Source organism: Vicia villosa, unplaced genomic scaffold, assembly GCF_029867415.1.
Source record: "Vicia villosa cultivar HV-30 ecotype Madison, WI unplaced genomic scaffold, Vvil1.0 ctg.000927F_1_1, whole genome shotgun sequence".
In the NCBI taxonomy this organism is placed as follows: Eukaryota; Viridiplantae; Streptophyta; class Magnoliopsida; order Fabales; family Fabaceae; genus Vicia; species Vicia villosa.
The window spans coordinates 44832-62638 of NW_026705417.1; the positions used below are offsets into that span (position 1 = coordinate 44832).

At 39.5% G+C, this 17807-nt stretch overlaps 1 protein-coding gene across 1 annotated transcript; it reads left to right on the forward strand.

The window, feature by feature from the left end:
• Nucleotides 1-2547: 2547 nt before the first annotated feature.
• LOC131632317 (uncharacterized) lies at nt 2548-3432 on the forward strand. The gene has a single exon (XM_058903087.1). It carries the CDS (start codon nt 2548-2550, stop codon nt 3430-3432), a length of 885 nt encoding a protein of 294 aa, XP_058759070.1.
• Nucleotides 3433-17807: the final 14375 nt, after the last annotated feature.

The following is a 17807-nucleotide window of genomic DNA, read 5'->3' on the forward strand; positions in this document are numbered from 1 at the left end:
ATCCAGCCAACCTGTGGTGGAAGTTCGAGTACTTCAAGATTCAATTCATTGCAATTTATTTTATTCAGGTTTATCATTTACCGCTTTAATTATTATTATTATTGCATTATATATTATATGCCAATTAATATGCCTAATATCATGAACCGAATTTATCTATGCATGTTTAACTGTATTAATATGTCTGGCTAATTAATTAAGATATCGGTGTGTAAAGTAAGTTAACCGTGGTGTCCAAAATAAATTGGCTTAATTATGCTTTATTAAATATCACTTGTTTTTGGTTTGTATGTCTAATTTAATTAATAAGTCTTAAGACCAATAGAGCGAAAGTTTGAGGGGTTAAGACGGTCAAAGGTTAAAATCAATAGAGCGAAAGTTTGAGATCTTTAACTGGATAGTAGACATAGGACATTAGTTTTAAGGATGGCGAAAGCGTATTAAACCTAATTAGAAAATTATTTATTTTCAAAAAATGTTTTTACACCCGCGCGGGATGGCGAAAACGTACGTTAGGGATATTAGCATGCTCCGAGTCAACAAAGCGAGAGTTTGAGATTAGGAGATTTAAGTAGATAACGACTTCATAAAACAGGCATTTTATTAATTACGTTGCTTCCAAAAAAGCTTTTCTAAATCTATTGGGATGGTGAGAATGTACATTACGAGTTAGGACAGTAGTCTGAATCAACAGAGCGAGTTTGAGTGGAAGACTTTTAATCAATAGAATTAATAAAGATTTTAAATCGAATTAATACATTAGCCAATGGACCTTCAGATCACCTAAGTTAAACGAAATACATACTGATATCCGCCTATTATTATATTTCTTAGAATTCACAATCACTTCCCCTTAGAAACTATCAAAATATTAGTAGCCTTAGCTTTACATAGTAACCTTAGATAACGGCAGGTCGATTCATAGTCCCTGTGGATTCGATATCTTTTAAAACTACACGACATGACTGTTCACTTGCAGTCATCAGATTAATAGACACGTAAAGTCGCGATCAAAAGAGTGACCCTATTTCTTTAGCAAGAACACCTAGCATATCATGGTTACTTGCGTCCATTTCCTGCCTAAATGCTGCTTGACTACTAGTAGTTAAGAGAGGCATCTGGCTTGATTGGCCCGTAATTTGTGCGCTTCGGCCTATCGAACCCATATAAGGCGAAAATGTCATGACATTAGGCGTAGTATACGTATGTCCTGCCCCTTGCAATCCCGTCATATATGAATATTGCATTCCATAAGGATTTCCAGGCCTCCAACCATCGAATGCAGATGAGAATGGCCTTGGGGAATGTACTTGACTAGTCGAGAAATGAGGTATCTTGTTTGTGCCTGTCACATGAGGCATGGTGGTCGAACCGGAAATTGGGATCGTTCCTGTTGGCCCTGATGTGTTTTCGGGCATGGCTTGGGAACTAACTACAGCCGTAGATCCTCCCGAAACGGGTATTTCCTGTTCTTGTGATGTACATGTCGAAACATGTGTAGTATTTGCTTCTACTATTCCTGACCCTTGTGGGGGATCTTGATCTCCCCTTCCACTGGTCGAATTGACCATTTTCTTGTTGTACATTCGTTTAGGAGTCGGTGGCGCACTGTTGACACCAAATTAATGACAATCTGTTTGACACCATCCCACTGGGCGTGCCAATTTGTTTACGGTGATTTCCGGTAAACAACCGCTAGTATTCCAAACTATAAAATATACTTTGGTTACTCGCAGGATCGACTAGATTGATCCTAGGACATAGTCAAAAAGTTGTCTTTTATGATAACTTGGTTCATATTTGTTGGTTCATTTGGCTTCGAAATATGTTTAAGAAAATAAACAAAGGAAATGTAAAAACTAATAATCACCTTGTTATACACGTAAATATAACTTTGGCGAAAGGCAAAGTAAATATAAATTGCAAGAAACTTAAAGTGCAGGAACGTAAATTGCAGAAACTAAATTGCTTCGAAGTAAATTTGAACGATAGATAAAAGTGCAAGAATGTAAATGGCTGAAATATAACAAAAGATAGAAATACTGAAAAGATACTTGCATAAAAATGAATACAAATGTATTTAAAATGGTGTTGGTGTCATACGTATATTTCTCAGCGAACTCGTTCTCTTAACACTTGATACTTGAGTGTTTTGTGAGTGATTTGTACAAAATGAACACACTGGATCCTGATATTAAGACCCTTATTTATACTAATTTCGACCCTAACGGTCCTACACTAACGAAATGCCACGTTGCTCACATGCATACGCTTCGAATCCCTGGGGCGCCATCTGTCCTTGTTCGGTTACACAGACTATTTCGAAATTCAAATCCTCCCGCCTGAATTCTCTTTCGATACGTGGCAACATGATCTAAAATGAAAATGCCACGAAAAACGCAAAGCTTCAGTACCCTTTGTATTTCACGAAAATCGCTTAAGTCCCAAAGACAACTTGTTTCGAATCAGCTTCGATTTCCATCATCTTTACTTCAACTTAAATAACATCCTCGAATCATGGCCATCAAGAGCCATTTATTCTCGGCAATGGCCATCAAAAGCCATTCTTCCTCGAATTCTAATTCTTCAAAGAACCTTTTTCTTCAATCAAAATCTCCAGCTAACAGATATAGAAGGGGGGGGGGAAGAGGCAACAGGAAGGAAGGGGAAAGGAAGGCATGCATATCCTTCTTCATCACGGAGTTTGGTGACAAATGGAAAACGAAGGATTTGTTCTTCGAATTTAAAGACCTAAGAGAGATAGATGAAGTGGTGATTCCACCAAAAAGAGACAGAAATGGCAGAAGGTATGGTTTTGTTCACTTTCTTAATGTGAAGGATGTGAATCTGTTGGCCATAAAGATGGACAATGTGGTGTCAGAAAGGGGGAAGCTTTTTGCTAACTTTTCGAGGTTTGAGAGAGGCTCAAAGGAGAACACGAGGATCGTGAGGAAGGTGGGAGGATGGAGTAAGAAGAAGAATGGTAGGGCTGAGGAAAATTTGTCCCAAGGACACCGTTTAGACGATTGTTTTGGTAAACGGTCTTTCGCGGAGGTCTTACAAAACAGTAATAAAGCTAAGAGTAGTGGTGGTGTGGATGAAACGCTTAAGGTCCTGCACTTTGTACCAGATAATGATGATATTTTGAGATATAAGAGAGCGTTTGCTGCTGTGGTAAAAAATCCAGAAGTGGCTGGAGATTTTAAAAGGAAGTTTCTGGAAGAAGGTCTTTTCTCCATCAGAATAATGTCTTTGGGTCCAAAGTTATGCTTGCTGGAAGACTTAGTTTGTGGCGAAACTGAGTTGTTTGTAGAAGAAAAGAAGGAATGGTGGAGTCAATGGTTTAGCTCCATCAAACCATGGGATTCGGCAGATGTGGATAAAGAGAGGCTCACATGGTTGAGGTTATCAGGGATTCCTTGTCATGCTTAGAGCGAAAGTTTTTTCAGACGCATAGTTGATTGTCGCGGGTCTTTTATTAAATGTGATGATGAGACTACAACGAAAACCAGAATGGACGAGGCTAGAGTTTTAATTAAAATGGAGCAGAAGTCATCTTTGGATTGCTCTTTCAAGCTTGTCATTGCAGGAAAATCCTTTACCATTGGTATGATTGAAGATTCAGGGGTCCAGTTCGAATGGCTGAAAGGAGGAAGATCGTAGGATATAGAGGAGTCAGACCTTTCGTGCTACTCGGATGATGATTCTTATGAAAATATGGAAGGTTTGGTTTCATCTATGGAGGCCAGGGGCAAGAAAGAGAAAGAGGCTGCTGATGTGACAAAAGACAAAAGCAGTGACACGGTGGCAGAGGTTTTAGTCAAAGGTCAGAATGTTACACGTAACAAGGAGGATCTTTTGGACAAAATAAAAAAGGTGGCTTTTAACTTACATGTTACAAAAGGTTTGGAGGTTCTCGAGGCAGAAAAGCATGGTGCATTTATTGAAGAAGTAACAAGCGTGGATAGTTTTGAGGTGAGTAGAGTGGGGGACTCTATTGATAAGCTTCTGGATAATAATCTGTTGGATAGTGGGAACAGTGGTGGATTATATATGTGCTTAAAATCCAATGGGCCAAAGGTGATAGAGGCCCATCAGCCAGGACCCATTTCTTTTGACCAGGCTTGTAGCTTAGTCCCCCCAATAAACTTGAGACAGAAAAAAAAGAAAAATCTGTGTGTGGCTTGGGGGACAATGTCAACATTTCCTCTTCCTACTTCGTGTGCATTGGACCGAGAAGCGATCCATCCATGAAGAAAAGAGATGTTCAACATTCACATTCTGAATCGATTAAAGACCCAGATGCATCAGGTGAATTAGACATTGCTCGCTGTAACTCTAGGTTATTAGGAAAATCGAATATGGGGAGAAAGGTTTGGTCCTCAATTGCGAAGATGGGGGTGGTGAGTGAGAAAGAGGACAGTTTAATTGAGTTGTAGATTGAGTAGATGGTGTTGAGGGATAAGGATGGGTTGTCTGTTCTGAAGGAGAAAAATAGGATGTTATCATGAATCTAATGTCTTATAATATTAGATGGGGTGGTTTATCTTCTAAGAGGAAGAGAGTTAGTTTCTTGATCAAATCCAATAATATAGATGTTTGCTTCATCCAAGAAACTAAGTTATCTAGTTTCAACGACTCTATTGCTGGGTCTTTTTGGGGAGGCAATGAGGTAGAATGGACGACATGTAATTCTCTAGGGGCAGCGGGAGGAATGGTGATTATGTGGAGGAAAGATGCTCTGACTGTTAATTACAGTTTCGTTTCCAAAGGATATGTGGGAATCAACATCATTTGGGAGGATAAAGGGTACAATTTAGTTAATGTCTATGCTCCTTGTAACAAATTAGAGTGACGATTGGTGTGGTCTTCTTTGTTAGATAAGAAGAATCATAGAGGGCAAGAGGAATGGTGTATAGTGGGAGATTTTAACGAAGTTTTTTCTGAAGATGAAAGAATAGGAGAGGGCGGCAGCAAGTCTTCAAGGGGAATGGAAGATTTTCATTGCTTTGTGAAGGATATGGATTTGGTTGATGTTAATTGTGTGGGAGGCAAATTTACATGGTTCAAAGATAATGGAAAGGCAATGAGTAGACTTGATATATTTTTACTATCGAGGAACCTCATTGAGGAGTGGGAGGTGATAGATCAATGAATCGAAAGGAGGGACATATCGGATCACGCGCCTATCCGCTTGAATGTGGGGAAAGTTGATTGGGTTCCAAAAGCGTTTAGGTTTAATAATGTGTGGTTTAAACATGATGGATTTATGGAGTTTATCAAAGAAGAATGGGGGAAGATGAGTTTTAAGGGGAGGGGAGATTATGTCTTGTACACTAAGCTCAAAACTTTGCGGATAAGGCTACGGTGTTGGAATAGAGAGGTTTTTGGGTGGATAGATTTAAAGATGGAGGAGGAGTTGGACACAATTAATGACTTGGATAGGTTATTGGTGGAAAATCTCAGAGGTCTCATTGATCCTTTAGTCCATAATAGAATAGAAGCAACTAAAGAGTTATGGAAGTGCTTGAACATAAAAGAATTCATGCTCCGTCAAAAATATCGCAATCTTTGGTTGAAAGAAGGAGATAAAAACTCTAGGTTTTTTCATAATGCTATCAAGGATAGACAAGGGCGTAATGCAATATCTAAGTTGGAGGGAAAGGATGGCATAGTGAAAGGAGTGGAAAACATTAAAGAGGAGGTTAAAAGTTTCTTTCAATCTTTATTCAAGGAAGAAGACTTTTCTAGACCGGTGCCAGAGGGTTTAGATTTTAATAGTTTGACCGAGGAGGAAGTGGGGTGGATGGAAAGAAGCTTTACGGAAGAGGAGGTGAAAGAGGTCGTTTGGTCTTGTGATGGAAACAAAAGCGCCAGGCCGGATGGCTTTTCTTTGGAATTTTTCAAAGTGTGTTGGAATGTGATCAAGGATGATTTTTTGTTATTCGTGAGGGATTTTCATGAAAAGGCTATTCCCTTGTTTCTTATTTTTATTTTCGTATTTTGTAATTTTTTTTAATTACTAAAATCTGATAAACAAATTGTGAATGGAAACTGGACTGAAACTCATTGGGCCTGCTCTGAAATGGGTTGCGCCTCACACCTCCATAGGCCCACGCATCATCGTTTTTGGCCACACAAAAAATCTGATTAACAAATACAACTCTGGGCCAAGTTCTGTTTGGGCCCTGCGCCATACTGATTCCTGCACCATTAACTTCAGCATAAACCCCCTAGGAGCCCATGTCACACCCTGTTTTTGTCATAGAAGAAAATTGTACAAAAAATTATGTTGGGCTTAACTCCCATGGGCACTGCGCCTAGTTACTCTTCACACCACCAAGGCCCATCGCACCTCTCTCATAAAAATCTTAATAAAAATACCATATGGGCCTCCTGGCTGGGCCCTGCGCCCCTTTTACTCTTCACACCTGTAATCCAGTTCACACCCCCCTGTTTCCATTACTAGAATTCAATTTTTAATTAGAGTTTTACCATTTTCTTTTGTACAATAAAAATACTAACTTTTCTCCTATATTTTCAGACATTAGTACTAATTTTCGACATAGAAAATAATCAAAAAAATATTAGTTTTAGACTAACTCTTTTAGTTCCTTTTGGTTAATTAGAATTCAATTTTTCTTCATATAAAAATCAATATAAAAATAGTAGTATTTTTTAGGTTAATTTTTGCACTAATGTTTGAATTGCTTTTGTATCATTCCCATGTTATTTTCGTTTAATTGTTGTGTGATCATTGTTGCTCGCTTTTGGCCATATTTTTGGCCTACCTTGTTAATACCATTAGTTTGTTAACATTAGACTTAGATTAGAATGACAACTAGGCTTAGAAATTAGGCTAGTCTCCCACTTTCTCATTCTTTTTTTTTACAACATAAAACATCTAATAAATGCTTGATTAAAATCCCATAAAAAATACAAAGAAAATACTTAAAGCAATAATAATCAAAGTGAAAATTCTTAAAAAGGGAATGGAAGCTTGAATATCCCTTGCTTAAGGGAATCTTCGAGTGCCTGGATCTCCCTTGCTTAAGGGTACCATTCAGGCGTAAGTTCCCGCTTCTAAAAAACACAAACCAAAGAGTAACTCGAGTTTCCCTTGCTTAAGGGATTTCCTCGAAACGCTCAAACTCTCCCTCTTCTCTCCTTTCTTAAGGGCATTGTTATCTCCGCTCCATTGCATCCTAGGTTGTCCCCTTATGCAAGAGCGCGAGCGTTAACTCCGCCCAACTAAAAAACACAAAAACAAACAAAACTATGGAGCCGAACTACGGCGCTCTGATTCCTGAAAAGGATACGTAGGCATCAAGTCGCGGGGCTTGAACAAGCACATTTGTAAATATTCCTTCTTTTCCCCGTATTTCTTTTTGCATTCATTCGCATGTAGACATAGACATAGTATACACCCTTTAGATAGAAACAAACATAGGTGGATACCATCGAGTACGATGGGCGCGAGGGGTGCTAATACCTTCCCCTCGCGTAACCGACTCCCGTACCTTGATTCTCTGGTCGCAAGACCCTGTTCCTTCCTTTGTTAGGTTTTCTGATATTCCTTTCCCTTATGGGATAAATATATTGGTGGCGACTCTGTTCATTTTTCGCGAGCGTGCGCCAGCTGGCGACTCTGCTGGGGATAACCTAAGCAAGTCGATCCTAGCCTTTGTTTGTTTTATTTTATTGGGTGTTTATTTTTTTTATGTCTATATCTTGTATATATGTTTGCATATCATGTTTACTTTCCGCATGCATCTGGACTATATTATGGGTCCCCGTGGGGGCCACATATTTTTTCTGCTTTGTTTTGCAGGTGGGGGGTTTGTGTGAGGTAAAAGGCCCACTACCCAGGCCAGTGACACATAGGATTAGCGTGGATGCTCATGTTGACTCCCGTAGCGCTTGCTATGATCGAGTTTGACATGGGGTACCACAACTGGGCGAGGTTCTTTCAGGGAACACTGTGTCTGGCACGCTTGTTGCCTCAAACACTTTGTACCCCATGGGAACTGTAGACCCTGGTGACCATTAGGGACCACCCGTCCGTGTCTAGACTTCATACCCGTGAGATTGGGGTGGGACAGGAAACCTTGGCTCCTACATACCATTGCTCCTTCAAAGTTGAGGTCAGACCTTTATTTGGTCTGTTCTCCTAGTGCTTGATACTCTGGTATTCAAAAAAGCGCCGAACCTTTGATCCTGTGACATCCGACCTACATTAGTTATTCAGAGGATTGCACAGTGGTTTCTAAGATTATTTGGACCTTGATCCCATGTTTTTGCATTTCATAACATCATTGCTTTATCCACTTCATTTATGGGGGATCCTAAAGTCTATTTCCAAAAAAAAAAGAAATAAAAAAAAAAGATATTCTATAAAAAAAGCTTTGATTCCAAAAGAGAACAAAAAGTGTGGAAAGACTTTAGGATCCCTTGGAAATGAAACATTGCATTCATTATCATGCATTTCATGGTTCTATCAGAAGCTTGTGGGGGCCTTTCTATTCAGACTTTGACATCAAGAATACAATTGACTTCTCATCGCTACGTGCTCAAATGTTGATATTGGAACAACTCTGTGAGTTTTAAATGAGATGAGAACAGAAATGGAGACTGACATGAATCAGTGCATGGAGGTTATTCAAGCGTTTTCTCTTTGACAAGAAGAATTGAGATGAGTTCCTCCTAGGCCAAATGCAAATGTAGATCTCACCCATGAGAAGGTCTTATGTATCAGAATGCTTGAAATAATGTTGAGATTCCTATTCTTGGTAAAGAGAATTCACATCATTGAAGTCTGCAAGTTTCCAATTATTGAAATTAACAAAAGGTTCCACCTATTGGAGAAAAGATTGAAATTCATAAAAAGTCATGACTCCACTGATTCCGATGTTGTTGGTTTGTGCCTAATGCCTGATATCAAGAAATGCAAGGATCATCCACTTTCACTCCTAATGATGGATACTGAAGCTAAATTGGTAATCATCTCCTGTACATGTGTGGAAGTTGCTTGGGGCTCTCGATCGAGGGATAAGCAAGACGTACTCTTATCTTGAGCTTTGCATCATTTGCATTGCTCGAAACCCTAAAGCATTACAAATTCTTGGTTGACTTGGTCAGAATCTTCTTCCGTGTGGTAATCAAGAATGTTCTACACAACGCTTCTCATTCTCAAGGTTCTGCTTCATATCTCAGTTTTCCTTTTCTCATGATTTCCTTCTCAGTGGCCCCCGCTTGTTAACAAAGACGAGAAGAATATGAGAAACAAATGGATGTGATTCTATTTGCCTTGTGCCCATTCGTTTCCCTGCTTGTTGGAATTCCAATTGGTTAAGATTCGAGTATTTGGTCTTCTTCACCACAAAAGATCCCTTCAATTTGATAACCGTACAAGGTTCTTCCGTTTAAGATGGAGATTACTACTTTAGCAACTACTTGGGGCTCTCGATCGAGGGATAAGCAAGACGTACTCTTATCTTGAGCATTGCATCACTCGCATTGCTCGAATCCCTAAAGTAAGGCAAAATTTACAACTCTTGGGTTTCTTCGTTGGAATTCTCTTTTGAAGTAATCTAAAGTGTTTGGAAGAAACATATGACAATGATAAGTGTCTACCATGCTGGAGCAGAAAGCCATTCAACTGAGGATTGTGTGTCGTTCATTTCAAGAGGTCCATGCATAAATTGGAGTCTCAATGAGATATCAAAACTGCAAGAAGTATTCAAGATCAATAAGTCCAGACGGAGTCAAGTCTCCTTAACAATGGCGATCATTCAGTTCTTCATTGCATTCTCGTTTGTAACATTTCATTGTTTGTTTAAGCATTTATAGCATGTAAAAACTTGTTAATTTCTGAATGAAAATCATAATACATTATTTATGTTCGTCTTGAAGTAATCCATTCGTTATCACTCCTAAAATGTTTTTGGCATTACGATACCAACTTTACTAATTGCTTGCTAAGGCAAAGAGCGGAGGGAGAATGATGAAAAATAAAAATGCAAAATCTCTAATCAAGTGTTTTTGAATAAAAACCCTACTGAGGATGTACAAGCATTGTTTCAAATCCTCAAACACCGGAGATATACCCTCGACAACCCTTTGAGCCTTGAAGTTGGAGTTTCTTTTCATAAAAACCCTTATTTTAACCTTGGGGCAGGGTAGCGCTCATTTAACTTGACCGAGCTTTCAAAACTCACCAAAGGGGTATGCATCTAAGGATACAACAATGGTTATCCTCCAAGAAGTTGAGGAATGTCAAGACCGCAATAATTATCCTTATTCCATCAAGAGATCAAGAGGTGACGATACCACAATGGTAATTCTTCATCAAATCAAAGGAGTGAGGCAGTCGCAATCACCTCCAACGAATCAAAGACTATGCGAGGTCACACGACTTGTTAAAAAAAAAAAAGAGAGCAACAAATAATGGCGGAAAAATAATGAAAAATAGGATGAAAAGAAAAATGGCAAAAGAAGCATGAGTAAAAAGATGATGAAATTGCCAAGCAAGAACAAAGTCGTGTGACAATGAATCAGAAGAATAAAAGGTGAGCGACCGCCATGTCCAAAGAACCTCATTGATTCCTCAACCGTCTCCAAATTCCTCAGGGATGAACACTCGTGTCGAGTTAACCGAACATAGGAATGGAGAACATCACGAAGGGGGTGGGTACAAATAATTTTGAGCCTAAAAATCCTTTGTTTCTGAAAACCGTGAACCAGACCATGTTACAACCCTTAAAAGTCCTAATTAAAGCAGGGTTTATTTTGAAAGCACACTCCGATGAGATGGTGTTTAACTGACTCCCAATGAAGCGAGACTCATATCCATGTTGGTATCGTACGTTTGCTTCATCTTCCATATGCAAAAAAATCAAGGTTGTGTCAACTAGTGATTCGGTCACAAGAGGTCGCAACCTCATTTCACAAAAAGTTTTAAAACTTCAAGACTAACATAGGCTTTGCATTAGAATCATCATTTTTAGAAATATGTGCATAAAATCAAGGAAATTACCATGGTGAGAATCAGTGAGTAACTTGACTATGTCAAAGTTCAAGAGACTTGAGAACTCCGAGGAGTAAAAGCTAATCATTCCAAATGTTGACCATCAAGGGAAAGGTTCTCTAAAGAAATCCGTTGGGCATGAATAGTTAATGCTTTCTTTGATTACCTTGAGGGGAAGAGTTTAAAGACTCCGTCGAGCGTGGTGAAGTTGTTCCCATGTTTGTTTGGCATCAAAACAAGGGAAGCTTGAGGATTCTAGTCAGACGTACCTAATCAGGGGCAATTAAGTCGAGGTTTGACCTCTCAAATTCAGCATATCTGGGGCAATCATGTCGATAAATCTCTTCAAGCTTTGATCGATCTGGGGCAATCATGTTGAGGAATCTCTCTTGAGCTCAACCAATCTGGGGCAGTCACGTCGAGATTCGACAAATATCTCCAAGGATCCATTGGGGCAATTTCCTTCATGGGTCACAAAGCTTGGAGCACGATCTTTTGAGTCATATCGACTCTCCCCGACCATAGGAGTTTATTTCTCCTAGAAATTTGGTCTCCCCCCAAGCATAGGAGCTTATTTCTCCTGAGAGTTTATTCCATTCCTCAAGCATAGGAGTTTATTCCTCCTAGGAGTTATCCTACTCCCCCAACCAAGGCCCCTTATTTGGATTTCTCATCCCCAACATGGTGAATCGAGGGAATCTCCTCAAGCTGAAAATCATCCAAGCAGTGGCACATGGTGAGAAGTCAGAAATTATTCTTCAAGTCAAAGAAGGTGCATCTTACAAATCAAAGTCCAATATCTATTGGCACCTCTACATGGTCCTTAACACTAAGTGGATTCTCCCTGGTGATTACCTTACTAATGCCTTTATTTGGCACTCTGCATATAGTATTCACTGCATGTAACATTGCATCCTCAAAAGCGTAGCATATCAATCAAAATGGAGCATTACGCCATAGAAAAATTCAAACATGCATACAAAGCATAAGCCAGATAATACAAATCAGCACCCAATCAAGATGATGGTACTTCCCCACATAAAAGTTTGTCCTTACAAACTCTGATTGATATCTGCTACTACATTACGAATCTCCTCAAGCCACGGTGCCGATACCTGGTATCCTTAATCCCCAAAAGAAGTCTCATTTTCTCTCTCCAACATGGATCGGATGCAATGTCTTTCTTCGTCAGAATCGTTGTCTCCGAGGTTATTTCCCGCATGCTGCGTGCAGATTAGAGTGTGAATGAGGGTGGGCATTCAACCCATCTCATTTTTCAATCGTTTGAATAACCATACTTGGTGTGTGGCAATTCGAACGATTGCCGCTCTTGAAGAGTTACACCCCGCCTTTGGCCTGAGGGATTAATGTAATTCTTATGCTTCGCAAGCATCAACATCTTCGTGATTCTTTAATGTCTACCGATGTTTTTTGATCGAGTCTAGTCGTCACTAGTCTTCGTGGTCCCTTCCCCCGTATGGGAAAACTTTTCAGGTCCAACCCCCGTGTTGCGAATCCTTTGCTTTCCAACCTGGAAAACCCTTTCAAAGCCCAGTTCCCAACCTGGCAAACACTTTCAAAGCCCAGTTCCCAACCTGGCAAACCCTTTCAAAGCCTAGTTCCCAACCTGGCAAACCTTTTCAAAGCCCAGTTTCCAACCTGGCAAACCATTTCAGAACCAATTTCCTTCTCCAAACCTCGATGTTGAGTCATAGATCGCACGAGATCTTTTCCTTTTTGTCCTGATGATCATACAAGATCCTCTCCTGTTGCCGAGTCGATGTTGAGTCGTAGATCGCACGAGATCTTTTCCTTTCTGTCCTGAAGATCGTACGAGATCCTCTCATGTTGTCGAGTCGATGTTGAGTCATAGATCGCACGAGATCTTTTCCTTTCAAGTCCTGAAGATCGTACGAGATCCTCTCCTGATGTCGAGTCGATGTTGAGTCATAGATCGCACGAGATCTTTTCCTTTCAGTCCTGAAGATCGTACGATATCTTCTCCCGATGTTGAGTCATAGAGCGCACAAGATCTTTTCCTTTCAAGTCCTGAAGATCGTACGAGGTCTTCTCCCGATGTTGAGTCATAGATCGCACGAGATCTTTTCCTTTCAAGTCCTGAAGATCGTACGAGATCCTCTCCTGTTGTCGAGTCGATGTTGAGTCGTAGATCGCACGAGATCTTTTTCCTTTCAATCTTGGAGATCGTACGAGATCTTCTCCCGATATTGAGTCATAGATCGCACGAGATCTTTTTCATTTCAGTCTTGGAGATCGTACGAGATCTTCTCCCGATGTTGAGTCATAGATCGCACGAGATCTTTTTCCTTTCAGTCCTGAAGATCGTACGAGATCTTCTCCCGATGTTGAGTCATAGAGCGCACAAGATCTTTTCCTTTCAAGTCCTGAAGATCGTACGAGGTCTTCTCCCGATGTTGAGTCATAGATTGCACGAGATCTTTTCCTTTCAAGTCCTGAAGATCGTACGAGATCCTCTCCTGTTGTCGAGTCGATGTTGAGTCGTAGATCGCACGAGATCTTTTTCCTTTCAATCTTGGAGATCGTACGAGATCTTCTCTCGATATTGAGTCATAGATCACACGAGATCTTTTTCATTTCAGTCTTGGAGATCGTACGAGATCTTCTCCCGATGTTGAGTCATAGATCGCACGAGATCTTTTTCCTTTCAGTCCTGAAGATCGTACGAGGTCTTCTCCCGATGTTGAGTCGTAGATTGCACGAGATCTATTTCCTTTCATGTCTTGAAGATCGTACGAGATCTTCTTCCGATGTTGAGTCTTAGATCGCACGAGATCTATTCCTTTCAGTCATTGTCTCATATAACCATTCTCTTTGGAAACCCTGTATTGGCACCATTACACCACGTTACAAGCTATCTCCATTCATCCAATTACTCAATGTAAACTTTTCCACCAGAAAAAACAAATATTCTCTTTCCCTAGCAGATATCAAAACAAAAATAAAGATAACACTTATACCATATTCTCTTCAGGACAAATTTCTGGTACTTTGATATTTAATCTTCTTCTACCTCGAATGTTCGAAAGGCAAGCGCCAATCTCACGTTCAGGTATAAGACAATTAAATAGGGGCAGCTGTCATACCCCAAAATTGTCCTACCCCTTTGACTTTTATCTGGCTTAGGCTTATGCATTTCATAATCTCATGTGCATACCTCCCATTAGGTCATATAACTCATCATGCATTCATTAACTAATAAATTTGACATCGAGATCAAGGATCTTGAATCATTAAGGATTCATAGTGATTTTGAGGTGTACATATCAAATATCACTGATTCATCGAGTGCTCCTCAGAGCATTGGACTGTGAGAGTAAGGTCTGGATTCATGGTTATTGTGTACTTCAGAACAAGGCTTTCCTTTATGATTCAAATATTATCTTCAATGAGGAACTTTGTCAAGGAAAAAGAAGATTTATAGATTAGTTTACAAAGTTTAAGTCAAGGGTTTATGGTTTGAATTGCCAAAAGCATGAGCATGTTTAGAAGATTCCTTTTGTTCAAGGTCACAAGGCATTTGATTTGACTACTTGAATCATAAAGAGGCTACACAAGAGGGTCAACGTACATGGCAAAGTCAAACGGCCATTCGATTCATACATTACTAGAAGCTATTACAAAAGTGGAAAGGGAGAGAATAAGAGTTACACTCATGTGGAAGAAAGGAAGTCATCATTCAATATTCATTCAAGTATCATTCATGATCCACTCATAAGAATGTTCTATTCAAAGTTGCAAGCATAAATACAAGGATCAAGAGTTAAGTTACAAATATCATCCTTTTTCCCATAAAAAAATAAACATCAAGAACACCCCCAAGATTCAACATTCATTCATGAACCATTCAAACAATTTCCTTTCAAGAACTCTACAATTTATCAAAATACAATGTCCATCAATTTCCAAACATTCGTTCAAAAATTCACATTCCTATTACACAATTCATATTACATTCATTCAAATACCATTTCACAAATACCGTTTCAAAGTCCATTACAAATAAAAATTCCATGATTCAACTACAAAAGAATTACAAAGAAAAAGGAGCCTAAGTTCATCTTCATTTTCTTCATGCTTTAATGCTCAAAGCTCAAAGGCTTCATAAGTTGTCCCAAACTCTGCCAAGGCTGCAAAGCTTTAAATCGAGCCAACCCTGCTGCATGCACTTGAAACCGAACCGCCCATGCAAAAAGAAACCAGTGTAAACCGGTTCAGCATCATGGAACCGAACCTGCCACAGGACAAATTCACTTCAGCCCCTGCATCATTCAAACAAGCAAATGAAAATGAGGACAGAATTGAATCATGTAAAGAACACATAAACCCAAGCCAGCATACCTCCGCATGACAGTTCCAAAACTAAACCATACACACATAAATTCAAAAAGAAAATAAAACCACCCTGCATATTCAAGGAAAGAAAGAAAACAAGCTACGCGACAGTCATGAAAAGCCAAGAGCAAACAATGTCCAAAGCAGAACAGCAAGTTATAGTGAAATCAAAATTATGCAATCCAATGACATGTCAAAGCAAACGAAAAACTCAAGCATGGAAATGAAGCTCATAATCATGGTCTATGACGGATTCGTAGAGTTGTCAGCGAGTTAATCAGGATAAAACAAAATCATACCAATGATCACAATCAAAACTAACAATTCTAAACATTTTCAAACAAATTCCTAATAACCTATGACAACTAACTTTCAGCAGACTTTTGTTTTAACCTTTACACTACTAACAGAAGCAAAACTACCAAAAACAAAAATAAATCTAACCCTCCGCCACTGACTTGTTCTGAACCATTGCTATAGTTGATTGTGTTAACTGATCCAAGCTCCCATCTTAGAACCAAACTTCTTCCAAGCCATACCTGTAAACCAACACAAAAATACTTAGTTCACATCAGTTCATGACCGTGCATCTAATTTTTACCTAACACAAACAATTTCACGCTCTAAACCAAACTCACATCCAAAGCTACTAACCAACTAACTTTCAAACTTTCAACCTATAACTAACTTCACCAAAACAGTAACAGACTCTTAATTTTCTAACTACCATCTAACTAACAAAACAGAAAACTAACTCCTAACTGTCAAAACCAACTTTGTAACCACCCCTACTAATTACTAACTAACTGAAACAGAATGTAACAGATTAATAACCACCTATAATTGATTATAACAGAAACTGAATTTCAAGAGAAAAGGGAAGAAGAAATAACCTGGGAACAACTTCTATAAATGAGAACCCTGCTTCACACTTCAGAGCTCTCCTTCAACCATTACATAACCTTCATCTCTCACACTCTGCTCTCTCTGCAACCTTCCTCCATAACCATTCTTCTCTCCACCGTTTTCTCCATTCACTCACTTCACCTTCTCCATAACCTTCATCCCTTCCCTCTTGCTCACCTCCTTCAATCACTCTCAGATTCAACTCATGTTCACATACATCACTACACGCTCTGTAAAAGGAAGCCATTGGAGCTTCATGTTGTGGCTCCAATTGAGCTTGAGCTAGGCAATCTCTTCAATCTTCTCTTCAACGAAATCAAGAAATCATCATTCAATCTTGACGCCAACACGAACTTCAGCAACTTCAACAACATTCACCATCATCAAATCTACAGAATCAACGCCATCGTCATCGATTCGACGCTCACAGTAACAGAAAATTCGAAGAAGAAGAGAAACGCAAACATAATAACAATCAAGAAATTACCTGAAGAATCGCGTTTATTTCGCCAAGCCTCATCTCTAGTTATCACACGCGTATCTTCCAATCCAGGTAAGTTCCCTCAATCCCTTGCTTAATCTTGCGTCTGACCGAGAATTCGTATTCAATCTTCGTATATCTCTATTCCAATTGAGCAAGCGTGTTTCGATTTGTTCTTGATTGTGCCAATGTCGCGATCTAGGGTTTTGAATTCCCTTTCGATTTGAGACGCGTTTCTAAGTTCTTCATGTGAGAGTGAACCGAGGGTGTTTTAGAGAGGGCGGTGATGAAACGATCGGAGAAGGAAGCTTCTTCGGCGCCGTTCGCAAGCGAGAGAGGAGAACGAGAAAGGGTGAGTATGGAATTAAGAAGTTGAAACGTCACAATGAATTTACCCTAATTCCCTTGTTTCTTATTTTTATTTTCGTATTTTTTTTTTTTATTTACTAAAATCTGATAAACAAATTGTGAATGGAAACTGGACTGAAACTCATTGGGCCTGCTCTGAAATGTGTTGTGCCTCACACCTCCATAGGCCCACGCATCATCGTTTTTGGCCACACAAAAAATCTGATTAACAAATACAACTCTGGGCCAAGTTCTGTTTGGGCCCTGCGCCATACTGCTTCCTGCACCATTAACTTCAGCATAAACCCCCTAGGAGCCCATGTCACACCCTGTTTTTGGCATAGAAGAAAATTGTACAAAAAATTATGTTGGGCTTAACTCCCATGGGCACTGCGCCCAGTTACTCTTCACACCACCAAGGCCCAGCGCACCTCTCTCATAAAAATCTGAATAAAAATACCATATGGGCCTCCTGGCTGGGCCCTGCGCCCCTATTACTCTTCACACCCGTAATCCAGTTCACACCCCCTGTTTCCATTACTAGAATTCAATTTTTAATTAGAGTTTTACCATTTTCTTTTGTACAATAAAAATACTAACTTTTCTCCTATATTTTTAGACATTAGTACTAATTTTCGACATAGAAAATAATCACAAAAATATTAGTTTTAG

Bases quoted from the DNA above. Each gene is read 5' to 3' on its own strand.
- LOC131632317 (XM_058903087.1), top strand. From the start codon at position 2,548: ATGGCCATCAAAAGCCATTCTTCCTCGAATTCTAATTCTTCAAAGAAC.